This window comes from Haliotis asinina, chromosome 1 (assembly GCF_037392515.1).
Source record: "Haliotis asinina isolate JCU_RB_2024 chromosome 1, JCU_Hal_asi_v2, whole genome shotgun sequence".
NCBI lineage: Eukaryota > Metazoa > Mollusca > Gastropoda > Lepetellida > Haliotidae > Haliotis > Haliotis asinina.
In genome coordinates this window covers 65291889-65316947 of record NC_090280.1, presented here as the reverse complement: position 1 = coordinate 65316947, position 25059 = coordinate 65291889, and the positions used below count along the sequence as shown (strand labels likewise).

Below are 25059 nucleotides of genomic sequence, written 5' to 3'. Positions count from 1 at the left end.
CGCCTTGGGGTAACGTGCGTATGCCTGAAATACCAAGGAGCACTTGATTGAATAATTTCCAATGATTCCGACTTCGTAATTCAATTATGTAAAATCCAACATTCTATACCTTGTTTTGAACTGATCAAAACATTTGTCACAATGGTACAGCAAACTTGAATCGCTTTCAGTTGGAGACAATTGCAATATTAATGTACTCGCTTCATCAAGCATAGGCATTTTTTCGGCGCCATGGATGTAAAGGTTATCAGGTCAGCCCACGCCACAGAAACACTCCTTCTGGAAGTGTCCATATTCAGACACGTATCCGCTGTACTATGAATTAATCATGTAGCTCAGTTCCCCAGGGTTATGGCATAAATACACAGACGGTTATGAGGCGATTTTCAACTTGTATCGCATAGAGGAACAGATAGGTTGTCCGAACCACTAAACTGCGACATCAGTAATCAACCACGCAAGATGAAAGGGTAAAATACTAAAATTGAACACTGAGCTGTATAGTCACAAATGGCAATACTTTGATGAAGTAGGTGCAGCACTATTATGTGAACACACCCGTGTGCTGAATGTTACACTGTCGAGTCTGGCACTTGCTCCATTTTTCAGCAGGACTGGAGCTAACTTTTATTAATAGAGGTGGTTGGGTGGTTGGGGTGGAGGTACTATCCACGTTAAATGGATATTATTTCAATACTTTGATGTATTCAAATGTAATCGATAAGAAAATTCCACGGTGGTCGCCAAAGGACTCAGTCAGATCGACATCGTCTCGCTCGCTCCACAGACAGTCTGTCTTTCAGACACAAAACCTCACCATCTTACGTGCCGGTGTTTCAACAAGCAGGGGTGGTAACTCTTCTCACACTACCCCGTTATAATCCGGCCACAAGATCTCTACAATTTTCAGGCTTTTTTATTCACTTCATGCCACTTTTAATCATCGCAAATGCCTCAGTATCTCCACTGTTACATAAAAAGTAAGTTAGAAGCATAGATTTCTCATTGAATGTAGATTTCTTTAGTTGGCTGACGCAATCTTTTGGATGTAATGTTGATGCGAAAATATAATCCTGTTTGAGGTCTGCAGTTCCTTTCCTCCCTGGGGTCAAGCAATCTAAAGCTCCCACAATCTTTGACGCCGAGATGTACTATACCTTTGTTCTTTGTTTAAGTCAAAACGTCTTTTGTTGCAACTGTTTCCCAAATCTGCTGTGGTGAAACCAAGTGATAAAACCGCTCGCTCGCTTCGTTAAATTTCGAACTCATTTGAGATGTCCCTCGCCATGATGTTGTTGGAATATGCTTGAACGTTGTGTAAAGCCATGCACGCTCACACACTGTTTTAAAAATGGGTTTTGATGGGAAAAGCCTGATTTATTGGCAAACGAATAATCTGACACCGTAACCAGTACAAGTTAATAATCGTGTATGACAGGCAGCAGTGACATGAATCATCAATCCAGCTTACTGAGCACATGTTTACACGACTGTCTGTGATTATGATCTCAGATGTCATACATCAATGATGTGATTTTATGATGACCGGATGCCCGATCCCAGTCACATTACACCTCTTAAACTGTTCACAGAACCATATTCTTCTTATTGTCATAATTATTTAGAAAACCGTTCATATCTTGAAACTAACAAGTCATTTGGTTAGACAACGGATTTCAATTAACTGGGTGCCAACACAAGTCTCAATCTGATGTGTTCTTGTGACTCGATTCAAACAAATAAGCACCAAGAGCGTACTCACAGATCACATATAGATTGATATTTCACATCGAACTTGAGTGGGGGTGAGTGAGTTTAGTTTTACGCCGCACTCAGCAATATTCCAGCTAAATGGCGGCGGTCTGTAAATAATCGAGTCTGGACCAGACAATCCAGTGATCAGCAACATGAGTATCGATTTGCGCAACTGGAAACCGATGGCATGTGTCAGCCAAGTCAGCGAGCCTGACCACACGATCCCGTTAGTCGCCTCTTACGGCAAGCATAGTCGCCTTTTGTGGCAAGCATGGGTTGCTGAAGGTCCATTCTACCACGGGACCTTCACGGGTCCATCAAACTTGAGTATAAGCAATGACACATGTACCTTGCAGGGTCAGTGAGGATATCAAGTTCCTCGTTTTAACGTGGTGTGATCAACAAGGAATTCGTGATATTCGTAACATAATCATTCAGCATGCCGAGGTTAAATATCAACAGGCAAAAATTTATAGTTCGTTCTACTGCAAAAGTATAAACAGGTTTTGACTGTGCACGCCTTACTGACGTATAGTCTGTGTTGGTTATTGTATCTGGGTGTACCACTGTTTTCAATATGTCGAATGTAGATATGATTAACTACGCGGTTCGCACCACGTCACTAGCAAAGGGCAAAATACCAGAAAACAACAGCATCGTTGTACGTGGAAAAAAGTGTTCTAACCAGAGTAAAGATGACGTTGGAGTAAATGACGATCTAAGTATCAGTTTCCTGGCTTTGTTGCAGGGGCAGATGTAGATGAAATACTCATCTGTTACTCTGACGTCTGTGTGTAAAGTACTTAACGAGATTGTTATTGTAAGGGATTCGCCATCTGATGCATGTGTGTATGTCGAGCGCTGATGACTTCATAAAGCAATCATTGCGTGGAGCTAGTTATCCAGCGCAAGTGTGTATGTCAAGTGTTGATGACTACAAAACAATCATTGCATGGAGTCGCTTTTTAACGCTTGTGTGTTTGTCGAGTGTTGATGACTTTACAAATCAATCATTGCATGGAGCTCGCTATCTGACGCATGTGTGTACACCCAGTGTTGATGACTTCACAAAGTAATCACTGCGTCGAGTTTGCCGTCTAACCAACAAGAATACATCAAGAGGTAAATGTTTTACAAAGTAGTTGTTGTGCTCAGCTCGCCATCTCACCCACAATAACGTCTGTAAGTCAAGGATCTAGCATCCTGATTTATGGCGGGATGTTGGTGGTGGTAAAAGTCAAGTTTAAAGTGTTAGTTAGAACCCTTGTACAAGTAAAGTAGATGGTAACTAGTTTCCTATATCACAGAAATACTATTCTTCAACATCTTTCAAAAGCAGTATCTTTTAACATTTATAAACTAAGGGTCGTGTCAAACTGAGACTTACAAGACGTCATGTACACGCAAATAGATTTATCGTAATCGTACACTGGATTGAGATAATGAATACTGAACTGCAAAAGACAGATTTTTTCCTTCATGTAAACAGAAATTCCACAATCTATTGTCTCTGCCCCCAGTAGTGTAGTCCCGTGCCTATGACTTTACTCTTTACTCTTACTCTGGAGTGTATTTAAGAAACGTTAGCCCTTGGTGTATATATCTCCCTGGACCCACCATAACGCATATCTCCTCAGTATTAGTTTGTTTGTTGCACTCGGTGCTATTCCAGTTGTACGACATTTTTCCTCGTAAATAATGAAGTCAGTCCAGTGACTAATATCATGAGCATCAATTTACGTAATAGGGATACGATGACATGTGTCATCCGAGTCAGCATGCCACCCGATCCTCTTAGGCGCCATCTCCAAGCTTTTGGTGCTGGAAACTCTCACCCCGGTCTAATCAATCCTAAATGTATTGTAGAGTTACATGGTCAGGTGATTTGCAAGGACTTTGTTGGGCTGTCACACAGACTCTGCAACAAACACTGTAACGAGCAAGAGAAACTCTACAAAATAAAAATGAAAGAATTGGAATGAATAGTTTATAGGCCCATGTGGAAACACATCGCTTGGACACAGCCACCGTCGAAGAAAACCAGAAAAGATGAAAAAAACGCTTATGGTCGGTATTAAATTGGGTTTGAAGGCTTACCCATCGTTCACTGCAATAAAAAATTCAAACAAATGCCATATTTTCCAGCTGCAGAGCGAGAGCGAACCATCGGAAGCGTCAAGATCGGGGTCACCCACTCCTGCATTGAAAGAATGTTCGGTTGTTCACGTGTTGCTGGAACAAACTTGATGCAGCGTTTGTTAGAGCACACCGACCACTAAGAGGACAGTTAGAGAATGGGCATGGGCCGGAGCTGTATGTCCATGGCAGTGACCTGGTCGGCAGGGGGTCGTCTTCAGTGACGAGAGCAGGCTCTCCATGTTCAGGTCTGATGGAAGACAACGTGTTTACCGCCAACGAGGAGAGACAACAGAGCTAAAAGTATTTTTCATTCGAATTACTTCATTTTTATATGTGTAATGTTTCTTTTGGCCATTAGTATAACTCCAAGAAAGCACGTGTATGAAAATGAAGAAAATCTCTGGACACCTTTTCATTATAATTTATGATTGTCTGTTAAGAACAGTTATTTTTGGGTAAAATATGTTCATTTCAGAAAGTAGATGTTAGTCTTGGATATTGCATGCAAACATATGTCAAGGGACAGATTGTGTATGATTCCATGATGGGCCATTCTTCGTGCTTTCACATTTTGGATTTCGTAGTTTTAAAATTCGTGTTTGTCGACGAATCTTAGACACTGTGAAGATCGGGTTAGATTTGTTAGTAAATAACCCCTGCTTGTCGTACGATGCGACTAATGGGACCGGGCTGAGCCATGTGTGAATGTGTAGGGTGCTTTAGGATCAATTTATGTACATCAGGGTGACGGTATCATTAATCTAACGTATGAAAACCCTATATTATGACAAGTTCGGATTATTTTCCTTCTGTTGTGCAGAGACAGTTGCATTTTTCATTTTAAAACTGTTTTGATTTCCCACAACTACGCCAGTGCAGCCCAATGAGATTGTTTTTCACTTGTCATATTTCAAGCATTGAAGAGAAACACTGACACATTAAAACAACTTGAATCATAATAATAGTCATTTGATGAATCTGAGCAGGGGTTTCGTCCGTGTTGCCATATTCATTAGTTGTTTGGTTGATTAGCTGATTGGTTGATTGGCTTGTTGTTTAACGCTTCACTCAGGAACATTTAAGTCAGTAAATAATCGAACCTGGACAAGTGATCAACATCATGAGCATCGATAACACGTGTCAGCCAAGTACACGAGCCTGATCACCGGATCCCGTTAGTCGCATCAAACGACAAGCATGGGTTGCTGGAGACCAATTCTAACCCATATCTTCACGGGTGTTGGCACATTTAACTGAATTCAGTAACTGTAAGAGTCACTTTGTTTACTGATTTACACGTCAGTATATCGTCAGAAATGTTTTGACAACAGCATGCTCATCACGATGATTTCCACATTCACTGACAGGCATGGCGAAAGTCACGCATTTGGAACAGGCTCACAGACATAAGTTAGCAGCATAGTGAATCCACGTTTAACTGAGCTAGAGTTTGCCGTCACAAAATACTTTCGTTTCTTCAGTAAATATTCTCTGTAACATATACTTACGATAAAGATGGTGGATGTAACAACCGAGACGGAAATAGGGAACCACAGTCATAAAAATTTGGACAATTAGCACTGACGTAATTTTGCAACTGGTGTGCTATTCCCATTAGGTATTAGTTACGTAAGGCTATATATGTATATGTTCACTCTGTAGCGCTACGCGTTCGCAGGCATCAACTGACACGTTCCCTTGAGACCGGGTCGCAGTCTAGGTGAAGGAAAGCTGGGGAGAGATCTGTGTCGTGAATATTGGCTAATAATGCATCCGTGATACTCCTTGAATGCAAATGTGATACTGTGGTCCACGGAGAAATCCGTGTTGACGCTTTTGTTTTTATTGCTTGTTTTTTCACATCAAATTATTCAAAAAAGTACTCCCAAGGGCTACTTCCTGACATTTCCGGTTGGAAATACAATGATCCTAAATGTTTTGAGCGTACCAGTTGGCAAGACCCCGAAATGCTGAAAAGATGTTGTCTGACAATATTTGATAATGTTCAATGTAATTCATATGATTGTCCGCATGAACATGTAAAACTTTAACTATAAAAGATGCGTATCTTAGTAGTGATATTTTATCAGAGGTACCATGGGTCTATAACAACAGAGCGAACAGAACTAAGTTTCAGTTTCATATAACGTCATTCAAAGGCAGTATCTTTTAAGATGTACACGGCAAATTAACATTTATAAACTAAGGGCCGTTAGCTTTGTCGAACTGAGACTTACAAGACGTCATGTACACGCAAATAGATTTATCGTAATCGTACAATGGATTGAGTCTCATGAATTCTTAATTCTTCATGTTCCTTAACCATCAGCTTATGTCATTGTGGACGCAGTCTGTTTAACATCAGGGATGATTCGGTGAAAGTCATTATAAGTCGTGATACGGGTATTGATTCCTCTGTTCTACCAACAACTCATTCCACCGTTAGACAAGGCAAGCTGAAAAACGTAGGGTGGAAACGTGCTCTGTCATCGACTAATGATATTTGAGATACAGCACGGCCAAAGTCTTGGCATGTGAACCCTGTGAAATTATGTCGTACCTTCGACTGTTTGTGTCACGTTTCTACTTAGTGTTGGTTGTGACTAGTTACTAACATGGCATGCACGTAGGCTGGTTGGATTCATCTGCAAATTGTGACAGACAAAAGAGAAACGTGATAAAATGATACATCCTTAGGGAATCTCTTCCGTTTTGAATAGACCACTATTGAACTGCATCTTACTGTGGTTGTTAAACATTTACGTCGTCATGGATATTCTTCGTGTGTCCGAATCCACTGATATTATAAAGACATAATAGCAAACAGGAACGTTCTTTGTTTGCTTTGGTTTTTTGTTTGTTTAACGCAATATTCCAGCTGTAAATAATCCGGAATGTACACATCAGTGATCAACAGCATGAACATCCATCTACGCAAGTAGGATACGACAAGCATCAACCAACATCCCGTTAGTCGCCTCTTACAACAACCTGAAGATCAATTCTAAAACAAAACCAAGTCGTTATAAAAGGAATGTGTCCCTCCTTACATTGTTTATCTCGCCTGTTAATGCAAATATGTGGACGTGCATCCAACATGACAAAACAATAAAAGTCAGTGTATGCATACATATTCTTCCTATCAAAAGTTTAGACTCACGAGCTTGATGTTTAAAGGTACTGATTACTGATTACACATGGACTGGTATATTGTAAAACAAATTCGAAATGTTGAACAGATTATTGTCACGAATCAACCTTAGAAGTAAATGTTAGAAGCGCGCGAATGTATGAATGTACAGTATACATAACATGTAGTGAGTATTTAATAAGCCTGAACGTTTGATGGCAAGGATATTTGTGACTTCACTCGATGTAAAATGCATATTTATAACACACTTCATTGTTTTGGATGTATTTATAATAATATCTTAACATAACTCTGCGTTGACGAAACATGCTGTAAGTAAGTAAGTAAGTAAGTAAGTAAGTAAGTAAGTAAGTAAGTAAGTAAAAAAGATGTTGTGTGTGCTATAATGTCCTCAGTTACTTCGCATATCCGATATACCAGAAAATCCAAAGATCAGTTATCAGGTTTCTCCAATTGGTCTGCAAAAGCACTTTTTCTCCGCATAAGACAATATGTATTGTGTTATAGCTGGTGCAGATAGGACCTTTGTTTTTCTGCACAAAAATAACAGTCTCTCTCGACTTCATGAAATTCACACTTTTACTCATGAGTGCAGTTGGTGGTTAAACTTTTAAAGGATATGATCAATAGAAGAACTATAGTGCTAAATTTACGAGAATTTATACATACTCCATATATTTGCGTCTTCAGATGCAACAGGTACAGTCGCAATCACGCGTAAAAGATTGCCGCACTAATGTATTCTAAATCTCAGACTGAATAAAGACTTAGTAAAATAGATGAATTTCTTTCACCAACATCTGGTACACAGTTTGGAGTATAACCGATTTAAGTAACTTAAACAGTTGTGTTTTTCAGATCTTTTTATGGAAAATATTACAAATTTGCTCTGTACTGTCTACTACTCTATCTGTACATCGTCATATTTAGGCCCACCAATAAATAACCAACAGAGTTAGTAAAATGCGTCAAAGAAGTCATATGAATGTGAACTTGTGGTCACTATGTTACATAAACATATCATGGAACAATTTGGGAATTGCCATATGCTGTAGTGACCACTGTTACTGTATCCTTTGTAAAATGAGAGGTAAGATTGGCTGAGTGTCTGACTTAAGACTACCAAAGTAGGCAATTGTTAGGATCACTAAATGACGTTTACTTTGACAGAGTAGAAGCGTGGAGAATGTCAGCATATGCCACAGAATGTCGGTATTTGCATATCAGTAAGCCAGGGTAAAACACCAGTCTCCATACTAATGCCAATCCATTGTCAGAACCACAATGGTGGCCTTCAGTGGCGTCTGAATTTGCCTCATGAGGTATTAGGTTACCAAATTAAATCCATAAAATTGATTACAAACACGTCTAAGCCTCGTCAGATTTGTGTTTGGGACATTTACATCCTTCCACGCTGAGGCGAGGTCCGGAAATTGCTCCGAATACCGTCGTGCACATCAAACAAGTGATGCTAACAGCCACCAGCCTTGTAGTCCAACTCGACGTGGCCAGTAGGGAGAGCTAGCCCAGCACGCCGAAAGTACACCGCAAGCGATACTGAAGGACTGGTAGTGTATTTCTGCAAGCAAAGCAATTATAAAGTTTCAACACCTCGCTCGGTTTTCATGAATCTGACCCTTGCAGTGAAAGCGATCATCTTGTAGTGTTCTTGGAAACATGCGGTCATACGCGGACTGTTGTAGCTGATGCATCCCATGTGCATTCCGAAGGTCAAGGTCACGACGTTTCCCAGCGGTTCAAGCGTAATTGTGCCAACCCTGAATGTATCTATATCAAATAATGAAAACGCTAGGAGCGAAGACACGAGCGCTTGTTGACACGCATGGAATATAATGTTTAGGAAGTTCAGTATGTCACAATGACAGTGCGTCGCAAAAACAATTACGTCACGCATAGGACGCCAAAATAGTCGACACGACCCGTAGCACGAAGAGACGTATATCCAATAAACTTGTGGACAACAAGCAGGTGACTATAAAGAAGTGTTACAAAGATACTGATGTATATTCTCGGACGGATGGATAGACTAGAAGACTATATATGGTCTTTCTTCCATGCGTTCTCAAGAATGAGACACATGAGTACACAGCTATGCAAACTCTCAATTTTTTTCTGACGTTTAGCTAAATGCTGCATTAAAGGTTCCAAATGGAATGTGATAACGCTTCTATGCACACTTGCGCAAGAGACATTACAGAAGGCCCCTAGAAATGTGGAAGTAGCGTTTATGCTATTTTTGCCATAATGCATCACTTATGAACGTTTTCTGTTATAAAGTGTGTAAACTAAACATGAATAAATGAATGAATAACATGAATGATATCAGACTTTCTTCAAACACATGCATGTTGGGCTCACAATAACTCCACGTGTTACAAATAGCTAAAATGTGAATCTGTTTAAAAATACATTTGGGGGATTCCAGACATCATGTTCCATATGGGCAATTCTGAAACCCAAGGTGATGTAGCTAAATATGTTTGTAGAGGCATCAGGTAGGGTTAAGGACTTCCCCACGGCATGATTCCGTTTTAAAGATTCGAAAAAGATCCTCTCTGTTTTAGACAGACTTATGCAAAGATAACTTCTCACGTGGCTAATATCGATTTCTAGTTATTTATTTTGATGGTCGGTCAAAATTCACGAAAGGTCGTGTTGACATGACTCGAAGCGTGATGTCATTTCTTAATTGACAGTCGGAATCAGGATCTGATTTCAGTGAGACTGTACTTGAACCTGCAAGGAGTCAAACTAAACATGTACGTGTGCAAAAGGGAAAGGCATATTATAACCATTTATTAGAACATGCCTGTGATCTATACGAACGTTACACATGTTCACATTACTAATAGCAGTGCCAATACAAATACATATGTATAAATACATACAAACACACATTCCATTGGACCAAAAAGGCAGGGACTTATAAATTCATCCTCAACACCTATTTAACAGTATATTCTAACTTAATGAATACGAAACGTCTTTCCAGAATAGGCCCAAGTCCTTCGATATCTCAAAACATCATTGATTAAAAGCACGCACGTAACACAAGGACCAATACAAGAAACAAAACCAAGCAGTATGTTTCAAACTACTTGAGAGAAAGTGATCTGTATCATAAACTGTGCATGTATGACAAACTGGTTGTTTGAAAATGGGGCGTTTTTACTTTCCATTTGCAGATGACACTGTAATTAAGAGACATGTATTTTAAGAAACTCCTTTGGACATTTGATTTAAATATGTGTGTGTGCAAACATGATCTCGTTTCTATTTGACTGGAAATTCAATTCAACTCAAATCGTATTTACTACTGAATTGCTCTGATTTTGCCACTTTCAGTCAGACGCTGCGTACAGTCTGAGGTACCGCGGCTGAGTAAAGGTTGTGACAAATATAAGGTGCTTGATCCTTGAACTGGATGTTGATGAAACAGTGTGTTAGTTTAACAGAGGAACTGATGAGGTGTAACGTTCCTGCGTACCACAGTACACTGATGGAGGATCGATCCGTGGGCAGTTTCTCCGAGATTCTCACTGTTTATATTCCGGTTTCGCTTTCAACTTGTTACAGCTCTATGCTATAACTGAAGCAAAATTCCACTGACCACGTCTATACTTACTAACATCTATATATAACAGCACACTGTAAGCCTCCACATAAGCATAACATTTGGTAATATAATCAGCATCTGAAAATACATTGCAGTAGAGCGAGAAAAACATTAAAATGTACGTGATTGGAGAGAGGTGTTTATCAGCACGGGAAGTTTCAGTGTGAAATACTTGAACCACTGAGTACGCCACTCAGCGTTACAAACAGATGAACCCAGGTATGTATAGTTCTTGAGGGCGAGAGAGTAATTCAACGTCACATCGGCAATATCTCGGCCATATCGTGACGAAAACATTTAACATTGAAATGGAATAATGGAACCTATTTTAAAAGTCAACGAAAGACCGTAATACAACAAGAATATCACAAGTTGACTTAAAACTAGCTTGGAAAGTTAAAACTAATCTTAGTATTTAGACAATACAATACGATTTTGTTCTGTACTTTTACTACATAGGAATCCTCGACCCACTACCCCTCTCCCTGTGCCATCAACTATAAACGGTCACTTAATTAGGATGAGTACGTTTATTGCCTTGTACAGTTACAGAGTTACTGTCTGTTTATTGTGACTAAAGTGATTCATATAAAAACTAATGTAAAATAAGCTTGGAAGAGTTCAATGAATGCATCGTTGTAGTATTTGAAATTTTGGTTGATAGGATTTCATCTTTGTCGAACAGGATTAGATGAAGGTGGAGGTTTGCTGTTTGCAATCGTCATCCGTCGTAGTCATCCGTTGTGGTGAAAGAATCTACACAGAACAATAAACAAGAATTTTTTATCCATAAACATTCCATATTATCTTTCATACGTAATATAAGCGGGTTCTGTATTTCTAAGACCTTATACCGGCGTTGTGCTCTAAAGGAGGAGCAAGACAGACAAGAACGAAGAACGAAGAGTTACATACCTCAAACAAAGTTCATTGCCACACTCCTGCTTCATAGCTATCGTGTAGTGGTCCACTCATGTTACTAGATAAATGAGCTTGTCTGTATTAGAGATGGCGGGGACAGAAAATCGTATTTGAGTTAGTGTTTAAGTCCTACGGATTTAGCTTCAAGATCTTTTCCAAATAAAGCAGGCCTCCTCGGAAAAAGAGCTTCGAGGTGGTCATTGCAAACATGAAGGCAAACTCAGATTCTGCTTCTGCCCGTGCTGGTTTGGTAAGATCTTTAGATTCAATAGATGTTTCATCTGCTGTGGAGATTCAATGAGATTATCCTTGCCGTTAGCCAATCAGCATAACTGCCATAGCAGCCGTTGAGAACCGACGTATGTATGTACTAGGGGTGTGTGTGTGGTTAGTTAAAGTGACAGCTAAACGCAAACAGAGGTTGCTTATATTGCATTATCGTAATCGGGTTAATAGTTGTAATTGTTTCCACGTCTACTTCTGTACATATGATATAAATTGGCAGACTGATGAAGACTTGGGAATGGCAAATGTTACAAATAGTTTCTATCTGTCATGGTGTCATAAAGTACTGCTGTTAACAAGGCCAGTGTGGTATATATGTAGATACAATTGGCTGATATAGCCCCCCTGCTCTAAAATGTAATTAGCTGATGTAGTCACTGTGCTCTAAAATACATTTGGCTGATATAGGTATTATGCAACATAATAATACCGGCTGAGATAACCAGTGTGCTACATACAGTACAACAAGCACAGATCGTCACCACGTTATGACGTGATATGGTCTGAAAATGTCGTTGTTCTAGAAAGTAGTATGGAGAAGAATGCTTCTTTTCAAAGATTATGTTGGTGTGAGGTGAAAATGTAATTTGCATGATTTGGACAGATGAGATTCAGACTGTGTTATGGCTGAGAACTGGGAGCGTGGGGTGAGGTGGGGTGGGGGCAGGTGGGCATGAGGTGGGGGTGAGGTGGGGTGGGGTTAGTGCTGTGCTACACAGTGCGATACATTCACAATATTATATGAAGGATGGAGATGAGACTGGAATCGTACTGAGGGTAAGGTGATGAGTCTACTTCATTTGCGTTTGTCTTCAAGTTCTTCACAGAAAAACTATCGATCAACAGAACGAGGGTTTAAATAATTAAGAAGGGGCGGAGAACAGATTCGGTGGAATCCAGCTTGTCGAAATCATTCCATCGCCTTTCAGCACTGTCAGCTCTCAACAACGATACCTTGTGCTCCGGACCAGCAATGAGGGTCTGGAACTGGTGTTACGAGCTGGAAGGAATCCGTTCAGGGATGAAACCATCTCTCCGGTTGTATTGATAGTCGACGTTAAGTCGTTAAGTAAACATGTACTCTTTAATGCTGAAATAAACAACCCACTTCTTTCATTCGAAAATGGAAAAAAGTATTGACATTTAATACAATCTATAAAATACGGTGTTAAGTACGTTAAAGTAATGTCAACACACACACACACACACACACACACACACACACACACATACCTATCCATAAATTCCGTCACCTATCCATAAATTACAACTTCAAATGTATTTTATGTTCCATTTGAAAAATGACCTAAAAGATAAATAGATGTCACGTAAACGTGTATCTTTGAAATTGTGGAAGGTATTACCTGAGAATACCTGTTGACAGTACATAATGTGAATGCATACACATGGTCTATTCTTTTGAAACTATGCACGCTCCACACTAAAGGTGCAATCCTTCATGTCAAGAGCGACCAGACAACTCTGTAAATCTCACTGTAGATGCGGTACATGCATCACGTTGTTGTGTCTCATCACGGACTCATAAAAGATGTTAGGGTCACGGAACGAGGGGATTTCTCATATATATGTCTCGTGAGCTTCCTTGTTGAAGGTTGTTAAGTTGTATTTAGAGCTTAACTTCAGTTGGACTGTGTGTGGTGTGATCTTCAATGAACTCGATTAACGACTGTACAGACACATATATAAATTGTCGGTATCTATACTGTCATTAGTTAAGTTTAGGTTTTTAACCATGACGATAAAACAAAATGAATGTTTACAAATATTGCTTTTTATAATCCACATTTACATATATTGAAAAACTATTTTTTGAAATAGCTTTGATCCTTTTAATCATGCCACGCCAAAGATCCGGGTTCGCTTCCCATGGACACAATGTGTTAAGCCCTTTTCTGGTGGCCTCCGATGTGATATTGCTGGATTTGTGCTAAACCTCACCCATTCACCTTTGATCACTAAAGTTTAGTGAATAAATAAATGCTTAAATTTTTTAACAATAATATTTTTGCAACACAACAATTACCTCATAAAAGTAGATGTATTATCTCCAGGGAGTTGAGATTGATAACTGAGACTGACATCCAGTGGTCGAAGGGAAAACAAAGCGCCTTTGAACACTTGATCTGGATACTGGTGCTTTATAAATATATATAAATAAAAAAGTAATAAAAAAGCAAAAAGTTACAATGTCAGTTGCAGCTTGGCCCTTGTTAATGATTTGATTCAACGTTGCTTAGAATGAAAAGTATACTTTAGTGCAGAGTGGGGTTTAGTAATACAACTGGCTATGTCGTAGTCACCATGTGGTCTGGCATCTGTAGCATACTTTTACTGTCACACTTTTTGAAGATATGTACAGAGACGGGAACAGCCAAATCACACACTGTTTTTGCCCAGGCAAATTTCCATCCGCAATAAACCAAATTATGCACCGCTTCACACCATCACACAACCGATTCAATGTTAATCATGGTCAAGAACTTTCCCCTTCTCACAAACCAAGTTTTCAGCTGTCTGATACATGCGAGTACATTAGATGTGATGGTAAAGAATAATGCGCATTTTCATTAACCATATTAATAATTTGTTATCATAACATGATCCCTCTGTAGGAGTGATTATTTATATGCAAAACCAAACGAAATTAATTCGCTAGGGTTGTGGTAGAAACAGTGATATCCCCTTAGAGAAAAACTTCCATAAGAAACAAATAGTGACCCTCAGTAGCTATACCCACACACCACACCTCCAACAATCCAAGGCGTGTCGAATAGCTGAATAAGGACAACTCACTTTTTCATAAACTACCAGTCCAACATTTTACGGAAAAGATTTGACATATTACATGCAGTGATAAGGGTAGTCATTGAATCCTGTGTCTATTGCACTGCTTAACATTAAAACATGTTTTCATATGATGGTTGGTGACACTGGTGTGAACTTTGAGTGCAGAAAGAGTTTCCACAGTGGGAAATAACATCACACATTACTTTACCTGTCAAAGACTCCCTTTAAAGGTCACATGCAACCAAAATATCATACACACTTAAAACACAGTTATCACTCGTTAGTGATATATAAAATGTATTGGTGATTTTCAAAAAACAAACAAACAAAATGATAAGCGTATAATCGCAAATCAAAAGTGCAATATTTTGTACTTTGGTTTACCTCCCTCGAAACGATACAGCACCCAGTGTGCATTCATGTGTAACGGCATCTTGTCATCGGCCACTGGTTCATTTGCCGATACGCTTAGCCGGCTCTTTGTTTACGACTTGTATGTCCGATAGGTGTTAATCTCAAATTGCAAATGGTCAGTAATTGAAGGTGTGCATTGTATATTTGTCATCTGCAGACAGGCAGGCAGATCGTGTAGACATGTAAGTGTCAATAACCCAGACATTCAGTTTTCTCTGTGACAATCAATTCTGTTTGTTACTTTTTATGTAACGAGTAGATTGTCTACTTGTATATGTACACAACCAAGATTACACTGCTGCTCACGAACCCATACTCCGGGCAGCGCCGCCGTTGCAAGCTCCGCGAACCTAGTCCCTGCGCATGCGTCATGAGCGCAGCGCAGCGGAGCATACCTATTGCAACCAGCTAGTGAATCGTTTGAACTCCTATTTCGCGGGTTTTGCTCATCGCGTTTTTTTTCAAATTTATAGGCTGAATTGGCATTTTTGATTATTTGTATCGGTAAGTGAATACCGAAAGGATCTGCAAAGAGGTGTTTTACGTTGCATGTGACCTTTAACTATCAGAAACAAGATGGCTGCATCCACCTACAAACTAATACGTTTGTAATTGTGGGTTCTCTCAGATCGTTGCAGATTAAACTTGCCACTGTTTAATACATTTAGGAGATAAACGTACTGTGTTCAATTTGGTTAATGAGATGAATGTTAGGCAGAATTGATAGTCTCTAAATTTCATTTGGAACAGAACTCCTTACGAAAATAAATGAAATATCAGGTTTGGCGTTATATTCATATCCTCCAGTACACACATCTAGAAAGCAACAACTTTACACCTTGGGAAGTAAAAAATGCTATCCGTGAAAAAATGATGTCATGTTTCACAGTTTGTAAATGCTAATCAACGATCGAAAATAATCTCAAGTAGTCTTCTTAGAATCATACCATCCAGTAGTTCTTCATGGATTACATAAATTACCATCACTTCAACAGAGTGAAATTCCTTTGAGAAGGAGTATTTCCGGCCCGCAGATGACTTGTTAACAACGTTCGGCTTGTGCTCTGAAGTGACAGGTGTTCAGAAAAAGTTGTCAAGAAACTATGATGTGTGAGTGTCACGCATATCCTTTATTGAGTGTGTAGCATCGCAACCCAATCACGAAAAGTGGATTCTTAGTTATTTTCAAACAGGAATTCTGAGATGGGCAAACTTTTAAACGCTCTTGAGAACTGTTGGAGTGAACTGCTAATACCGCTATATATTATACACGGTGCCCATCACCTTCAGTTCCAGTATGAGTGTTTCAATGTGCAGTCTCCGAATAGCAATATAGGAAAAGTAAAATGAGAATGGATTTTAAAAACTCCTTCAAACAGGTTTCATCCAACAGTAACGATATGTATGATTATGTATTATGCACATATATCAGTGGGACAATGTAACCGTGCCTCATTAAGAAAACATATTTATCCTGAAACATAAAACGTCCATCTACATACACGAAGAAGTTATAAATGTTTTTTTTCAAATGTAAACAGAACACGACGATTCTTTGGGCAAGAAGGTAGTCTTACAAACACTTTTGCTGAATCGCAAAAAAGGGATTTGCAATGTCATGACATGCTAACAACAAACGTCCACGAGCCGTGGGTTTGCTGCAAACAGGAAAGTGGTCAGACATTTTAATCTTTAACGAAACATGACACTATGTTTACTAGACGTTATCTACAGCAGGGACTATCTCATTACATCCGATGCGCCAGTTGTGCATGTGCAGCAAAGACAACCATATTCGGTTGGTGTATCTATGGAATCCATAACGAGCAACAATTCAGAGATTTCGTGGACTCAGTTTGTGGCAAGTATGGCCGTAACCAGTTGAAGAAATACAACATGCCGGAGCCAACGTCCAGCAAAAATCTCTATTGCCCTTCCATGTCACATTCAGACACGCCAACATGATGCAGAGAGCAACTGAGGACAGTAGGTGCACAGGATGCTGTTCGTCAATCGTTCTCACAGTCGTCCGGGTACCTACAGGAGATTGTCTTAACTACGTTTACTAGACCCAAAGTCGTGAGTTTACAAATTTAAGTTTAATGGTGCTATTATTTCTTTTGTGCAAATGGAATTTGTCGCGTAAAATATTTTTCTTTGTTTCTCATGACTTTTTGAAAGAGTAAATGGGTAGATAGAGAGGACATTATTGTTATTTTTTAATGTTTTTTTCTGATTTCCAATTCAAATTTTTCCACCAAAAATTGAATGCCGGAAGCTGATACGGATTCTGGGAGCCGTATATACTTTCTTTATACAAGCAAATTTACCAATGCTAAACACATTTAATAAAATAGTGTAGGGCCAAATTTTAGTGTCTGGTGGTATTGAGAAACAAGAAGTTATTTGTATGTGACCTTGCTTTACGCATAACAGGATGTGACATGGCACTGTCCACCCAACGTTGATCAAGTTATATAAACTCCTTGAGGACATTGCTGCACTGCAGCTGCCCGGATCGGCTGTTACTCGAGACATCTCCCTGGCAGAACAGGTCTTGTAGGAGATGGGTCGACGCGACGAGGGTGAGATGCAGGAGGCAACAATAACAAAGTTGGACAAGTCTTTGGTTGACATTTTGAACAACATGCCGATTCCGTTTTCAGTCATCGGAAGCTGCCTCGCCGTAGCCTCGCGGTTGCTTAGCCTTTATCAACGTAAATGGTCACTATGTTCGAAACTGACATTGATGATTGATTTCTTTACATCACCGCTGTTTCATGGCGCGAGGCTCTGTTTCCTGTTGCCAGGTATGCGATTTGCTTACATGCAATGTCACACTTTGACCGTTTCGACAAAGAAGTGATAAGTCCTGCAGCAAACAACCTTCTGTCAAACGTTTCATGTAAGCGAAAGTCTCTGTTCTTCTCAACGCACAGCACATAAACATCACCCCTTAATAAACTGAGTCTTAGCCGATTTGTAGTGGTACAGCGCTTGGTCAACACTCATTTCCAGCTGTTAGGACCCATGAAATAATTTATGTTGACACTGATAACTGTGTCCAACAGCCTTACGAAAATGTGGAATAACATCTTTGACTGGCATTTTTGAAGTTGAGTAAATGAAGAATGAGGGTTTTTTATGGACATACAATTTCTCTATTCTGTATAGGCGACGTTTCGACATAGATTCTAATGTCGTTGTCAAGAATGTGATACATGAGAAGTAATGTTGGGTGGTATATATACATTGTACGTACATCATTCCCTACTGATTGAATAAGAACATCCTGAATCCCATTTGTTTGTACATCTTCTCTACTAGTACTGGCTTCCAGTAACTACAATTAATCTTGTACACTGTCTGTGTTATCAACCTCGTTTATTGTCTAAACAACTCATTTTCGCGTCATCCCTCATCTATTGTCCAAACTTCTCATGTATATATAACCACTAAAATTACTTCTCACGTATCACTTGTTTGTCAACGACATTTGAATCTATGTCGAAACGTCCCCAATACAGAAGACAGGAATACAGGGATTTTTTTCGTCTTATTGTAACATGGGAATCACCGCGCGTAACCTGGGGAGACAAGTACATGTGCTGTGAAACATTTCAATGGAGATCTTTTAGCCAACTTAAGAAGTTCATAGTTAATTTTATCTACATTTCTATTTTGCCCCAGGTGTATCCTCCACATGGATGTTCTGGTGTGTGCCGCTGGCCTACATCCCACCGTACAAATAAAACTGACCTTCATCGGAATGGTAAATAAGTCTCCCTCCAAGTCAACTGACCGATCCTTCCTCCTCTACCGTCTCACGGTTCAGATGAAAAATGTAGCCTTTCCAGAGTCCGTAGGATATCCAAATGCCATTGGGAAAGGAGCCTAGAAGGAGAATTCATTTTACAATGTGCAATACCCCTTGGTGAGATGTTTTAAGGTCATCTATGTAATAGGGGATTCATGTAAGACGAGGTTCAACGTCCTCTTTACTTGAGCAACAAAGCTTGCAGGATTTAGTCACAATCATTTAATTAACGGACTATAACTAACGTAACCATCTTCTGAACTACTACCAGCCATGCGTTCTGTCTTTGATCACTTTCTGTTTGCTGTTCAAGACCAGGCACTTCAATGTGTGATTTTATGCCAAAATCTAATACACGTAGAGTATGTAATGAGACGGTATCTTAGCGCATGATGGTGTTGCTTGGCCCCTTCATAAGCGTCTCCGAGATGCTAGTGGTTCTGAATAAGAGTTCCATCCATGGCAAAACCCATCATATGTGAAGGGTTTCATGGCAAGTGTCAGTCACAAAGTTCTTTGCACCAACAAGAGAACCTGTTCTCTTTGATAAAACCAAAAACATTATTCATTTTAATTTTATATCTTTTTTGACAGTACTTTGTTTGACATGATTCTGAAAAATCATGGTGAATACTGAGACCTTGCTACTGAGATATCTTGCTTGTTTCCCAGGTATGTTACCATGAGACTCCACTTTGTTCGCGGTGCCCTTGGTTTAGTACCTCTCGATTTCTTGATCAATATTATTCCTATTGTTATTATTGAAGTGAACCAAGAATTCTGTAAATTGATATAACGCCTTTCACATGTTCATTACTGTTAATGGCATAATCAGTTATTGTTAATGATTATGGTGCGGTCAAGCTTACCACGTGGCCTTTCAAGGTGACCACTTTGACCTTTCCGTGTTCTGCAGAGCAATAGTTCCCGGTCAGCTTGTTGAACCGTCGTCTTTGGCTCCCTCGCGAGACGCTGTCAACTCCGTCATCCGTCGAGCTGCAAGCTGGTGTGCAGACATAATCCTGTCCTTGTCATCCGACGGACGCCTTACACTGACCGCCACACATCAAAGAGAACTGGTCGATATTTCATCCGTCGGCACGTCTCATATTTGATGAAATGACTGGACTTTATTTGTACATTAAACGTTGTGTAATTAAGAGAACATGCGCTGATAATGAAACATCACCTCTCCGACATGTGAAGCATATCAAGAGTTAGTATGGCAGTGTTTGAGGGTATATAGGTTGTATTGCCTAGCTGCTAATAAATTCAGCTTACTTCAAAGGGGTTGTGCTTACGGAAACTCTACATCAAATGTGGTGATAAAATCACATGATCAGTAAACCTGCATTTCGTTTCGTCTTCCAGTAGTTCATGTGCACAATGCACACTTCAGTTCACAATGGACTCTGTTGGTGTGTGTATGTATACACAAAATGTCAACAGCGTGTATGTTTAATGAATATCATTCAAATGGAAGAAAAAGGTTCTTCTTCGGAAACTAGATGAGATATTACCGAACAGAGTTTTCTGATAAAGACTGCTGTGTGGTTGCATATGTGAGTTTAGTTTTACGCCGCTTTTGGCAATGTTCCAGCAACATCACGGCGGGGAACATTAGAAATGGGCTTGGCACATGTTGGGAATCGAACCCAGGCCAACGGCGTGACGATCGCATTAAACAACCCCACCATCCCCGTTCACCCGTATGACATTGTTAATACTGAACCGTCTATGGGTAATTGCTATATTGTCCAATGGAGTGGAAAAATAGTTGTATAGAAGTTGGTAGTTAATGTACAGAATTGTACTGGATGGGTGTGGAGAATTGCTTCAATTGTAATGCGCCTTTGTGTTTTTGTTTTTGTTTGCTGTACAAATCAGTCCATTTAGAGGTTGCTATTGTTTATGACAGTTGAGTAAGACGGATATGACTCACAGCAGGATTCAGATATGTGTCGTCAACTTTATCTGCATCCCGCAGTGTTCATTGACTCTTCATGTCTTAGTAATTGTAACTTATACAGAGTAAGTATCACCTCTCTTCACCATCTTCCGCACTCTTTCAGTGGGATTTACTCCCAACAAGGCAACATGAACTAATAGCTCCAAACCCAAGAATTATCATTCGTATTTTCTTTTGTTATTAGTTTATTACTTTCATGTGCTGTTACTGTGTCTTTATCTATTTAAATATTAATTGTTGACATGATTTTACAGAATATTAATTGCAGCTTATAAACGTCATAAAAAGTATCAGACAGTAATCATATTAAAACTGTAGTAAATAACTTTAAAAATGATCACATTTATTGCTTGAAATATGTTAACGTAAATCTCGTCTTGTTATCTCGTTAGAACAGCTATGTTTCAAAAGCATTATAACTCGCGAACCAGTAGAATTTAGTGTAATTCGTATCCGGTTTAATGTTTAATTGTCCCATCCTGTATGTATTATCATACTATTATTATTAGTTATTTGAATAATTCTGACACTGACTCTTATCTCATCTAAACCAAATGGACATTAGCCGTTGCTTACGCTTAAGGTTTGTAGCCAATGACGTCTAAATATATCTCTGATTGGTTAAATCCTATATGAACCGGACTTACCCGTTGACAAAAGTTAGGAAGTGTTAGAAGCAGGAGCTAGAAACATATCAAATATTTGTAAGATTTTTATTAACGTGCACAGAAACGTAAATGAAGTATCTACCGCCGATTCGTCAAGGCACCTAAGAAAAAGGTAATAAAATGTCTGTTTTGTTCAGTCGCTGACAGGAGTAAAGGAGACCTTCCCTGAGCCCTTTACGAGATCCGGACACAGACATATAAAACAGCCTACATACTCCTCCCTAGCAAACATGTCCCTGAATGTGACAGCAGCATCGTCCAGTTAGCACAGACTGAAATCGATAACTGGATTAATGTACAGAGACGGATGAATAAGATTCTCTTTTTGTTTTGAATATCTAATTTTTGAGCAAAACTCGTGTATTGTTGTGAATTCAAGATTAAGACTAAGCTATCCTCGCAGAAGGTTTGCATGAAAAGCGTCTAATTAACGCTTCTGTGGACTCCGCGAAGCGTGTGTACACGTTCACTGCCGAGAAGCAAGAACGCGCACTAAGTATTTATGACAGCAAACTGGCTCACTATAGAACTGGCTCGTCAGCCGATGGATTTGCCCTATACACGAGTGGGAGATTCAGCTAGGCCATCGCCACCTTGTTCAGATTCAATAGCATTACTGCGGCTACTTCACGACCAGTGCTGTCCAGTCTCCGCCCACGAGTTACCATAGGTCGCCCAGAGGATTCCACACCCCATGGAAAGGCCATTAAAGTCTGTGAGTAGCGACCGAGTGATCTACGTCAAGACAGTTCCGATTGCTTCACACGTTGTGGGGAAATGAAGCTTTAACGACCTGTTCCTTCAAATGTTTACCTTTAACATAAATGTTGAAAACATCTGTGCACTCTTAGAAAAGCGAGTCCGCATCGTCCGCTTAGAGGTGATTCCATACATCTTTTATCGTTGACTTGTGTGATCAACTTTGAAATACTTCCCTACAACCACATGGATTTACAAGTTATATCTAGACATCTTTTACACTTTAACCCTGCGAGGTGAGGAAGAACGGTGAGGCAGCCGTTCACGCAATCAGCTTGACAAGAAGCACCGGGAAGCGGTTCCGAGAGCAGAGCCTGGTGCTGCCACCTATCCCGGGTCAGTTTGCGCTACATTCAGCCGTGGACTGTGATTTGCTGCAAGTAAAAGGTGAGTTTTAAAGACCTGTCTCCCCGTGGCACAACCGTCCTCACTACACTGGTGGATCTACAAATAGAAAACGTGGTGTTGAGTTACCAGCCCAAGGCAGGCGCGGGGATTGCGCCACAACTCTACAACTATAGGAAGACGAGTTAGTGAGGCATGATAGATGGAATTCGCAGACAATGTATTAGCAATTCACAGAAACAACCACTGCCACGGAGGGGAAGGTCTGTTCCGGCGTGCGTAGAGTTCAGTGGAACAGCTATATATATACATGGACGTCATTGAACACAAAGTTCCCTTGGTCTGCTGTTGAGGGACGACTCGCTGGAAAATGAGGGAGATTAGCGAGCCTGTTACATCGTGCCTCTGTCTGTGATCAAGTTGTAAATGTGGACATGCTACGTAATGCAACTGAAGTACAATACCACACGGAATATTCACTGAACAACGGAACAAAAGGAAACATAGAAGATTTATGGTACCCAAACACATTGTACATTCTCAGGGGTGTTTTTCTCACGTTGGTGTGTGTACTAGGGACGGCATTCAATGCCTTCATGATTATTGCTATTGTCCCGAACAGGCGACTCAGGAATGTCCGCAACATCCTTCTGGTTCATCTCGGGGCCGTTGGACTGGCGGCCTCTCTCACGACCACGTTGTACTCGGCTGTGGTTATATTCCTCAAAGAATGGTCCGGCGGAGACGTTGTGTGTCAGATCTACGCATTTCTTAATTCCGTGTTCACCTGTGTAATTGTGTGGACAATCACAGCATTAAGCTGGGATAAGTATCAGACCATCGCATCACCCCTTCACCATTCTCTCACCGCCACATTCGTCAAGATGTCGACGTGTTTCTCAGTGTTCTGGGTCTCAAGTTTAACCCTTTCACTTCCGCCGCTGTTTGGAACTAATGAGTTCATCTTTCATCCTGCTATGGGGCTCTGTGCTGTTAACCCTTCCCACTCTGAAGGCAGGTGGTACACCATCGTATATGTCTGTGTAGTGTTTTTTGTGCCATTCTGTATAATGATTTATTGCTATGCTCATATATTCCAAATAGCTCGGACACAAAGCAGCAGAATAGCTGCGACAATGCTCCGAATGGTCAGTGTGATTCAAGCGCCAATTGCTCCTACAAATACAACCACTTCGTTATCAATGAGAGGTACAAAAGCAATGGGGACTATTCTCCAGCTTGTGGGATCCTTTGTCGTCACGTACATACCATACGCTGTTGTGCTGATGTATGCTGTCATAACACAAAATATGCCTGATAGTACGTTTGTCTCCGTAGCTACAACCTTGTTCCAAGCCTCACCGTGTACGAATGCTTCCGTTTATGGTTTACGAAATAAGATATTACGGGCTTCATTTTACCGTTACGTTCGACGGAGACTCCAGCATGCTTGTTACAAAGACAGGAGAAGAGGAAGTGTTAAATCATTAACCCGGAAGTCTTCCTCTACCCAGAAGCTTTCTCACCTAAACCGGAAGTGTCAAAACGGCATTCGGGGCCCTATGAGGCGTACCCACAGCTTTCAAGTGGCGTCCACGAGGTTTCAAGGTAGCCCTATTGTCAACATTAAAAAAGGCCTACCTCGGCCTCATTCCTTTTCTGTCATGGCCGTGAATGGACAACCCGTGAGTTGTTTAGAAGAAGAAATTCAAGAATGTTTGTAGTTTCATACGAAGGAAGATATACGTTGTGAATATATTTATTTTGTATTTATATGGAGCGTTACGAACGAAAGGTTGGTGGGGTCATTTTACATTTTCATGTGATATTATTGACAATCTGCATCAAGAGATTTGTCTTGTCAGCTTTGGCCCTAAATTGCACAGTGACCCTTTGTTAAATGTTTGTATGATTGCTTATCAAGGTAAAAGCACGTTCTGAGATATTTGTATTTGTGATGACCATTTAATATTTATATTTGTTTTGTATTGTTATATATACTGTACCGCCATGATGTATGCCGTACCACCATTGATTCCTCCTCACAAAATCCCAATAAGCCTGGCAACGTATTACCGTGCAGTGCGAATTTACGCACTGGGTACAATTATCACGTTGTAAAATACACGCATGTCAACTTTTCGTTCCTTTAAACTCTATATTTTTTAAAAAAGAATTCATTTCACTCTCTCTAATCATCTGAAAGGTGCTCAATCACTTACCGTTGTAGGAGTTATTGACTCATGTCTATTTCCTCATGTGTGAACCTGAACAGAAATAATGAGTATTGGTAGAAATAGGATATACCTCCACATGGACTGGCTGTTTGCGAGTTTACCTCGCCTCTTATGTTTTGTCTGTAACATGGGTAACATTGCATTTAGGCTGTCT

The 25059-nt window shown here is 40.0% G+C and overlaps 1 protein-coding gene across 1 annotated transcript; it reads left to right on the top strand.

The window, feature by feature from the left end:
* Positions 1-22826: 22826 nt before the first annotated feature.
* LOC137281996 (short-wave-sensitive opsin 1-like) lies at positions 22827-24847 on the top strand. Its single transcript, XM_067813758.1, has one exon. The coding sequence runs from the start codon at positions 23103-23105 to the stop codon at positions 24390-24392; it is 1290 nt and encodes a 429-aa protein (XP_067669859.1). The 5' UTR covers positions 22827-23102; the 3' UTR covers positions 24393-24847.
* Positions 24848-25059: the final 212 nt, after the last annotated feature.

Excerpts from the sequence above, each read along its gene's own strand:
- LOC137281996 (XM_067813758.1), top strand. The coding sequence starts at position 23,103 with ATGCTACGTAATGCAACTGAAGTACAATACCACACGGAATATTCACTG.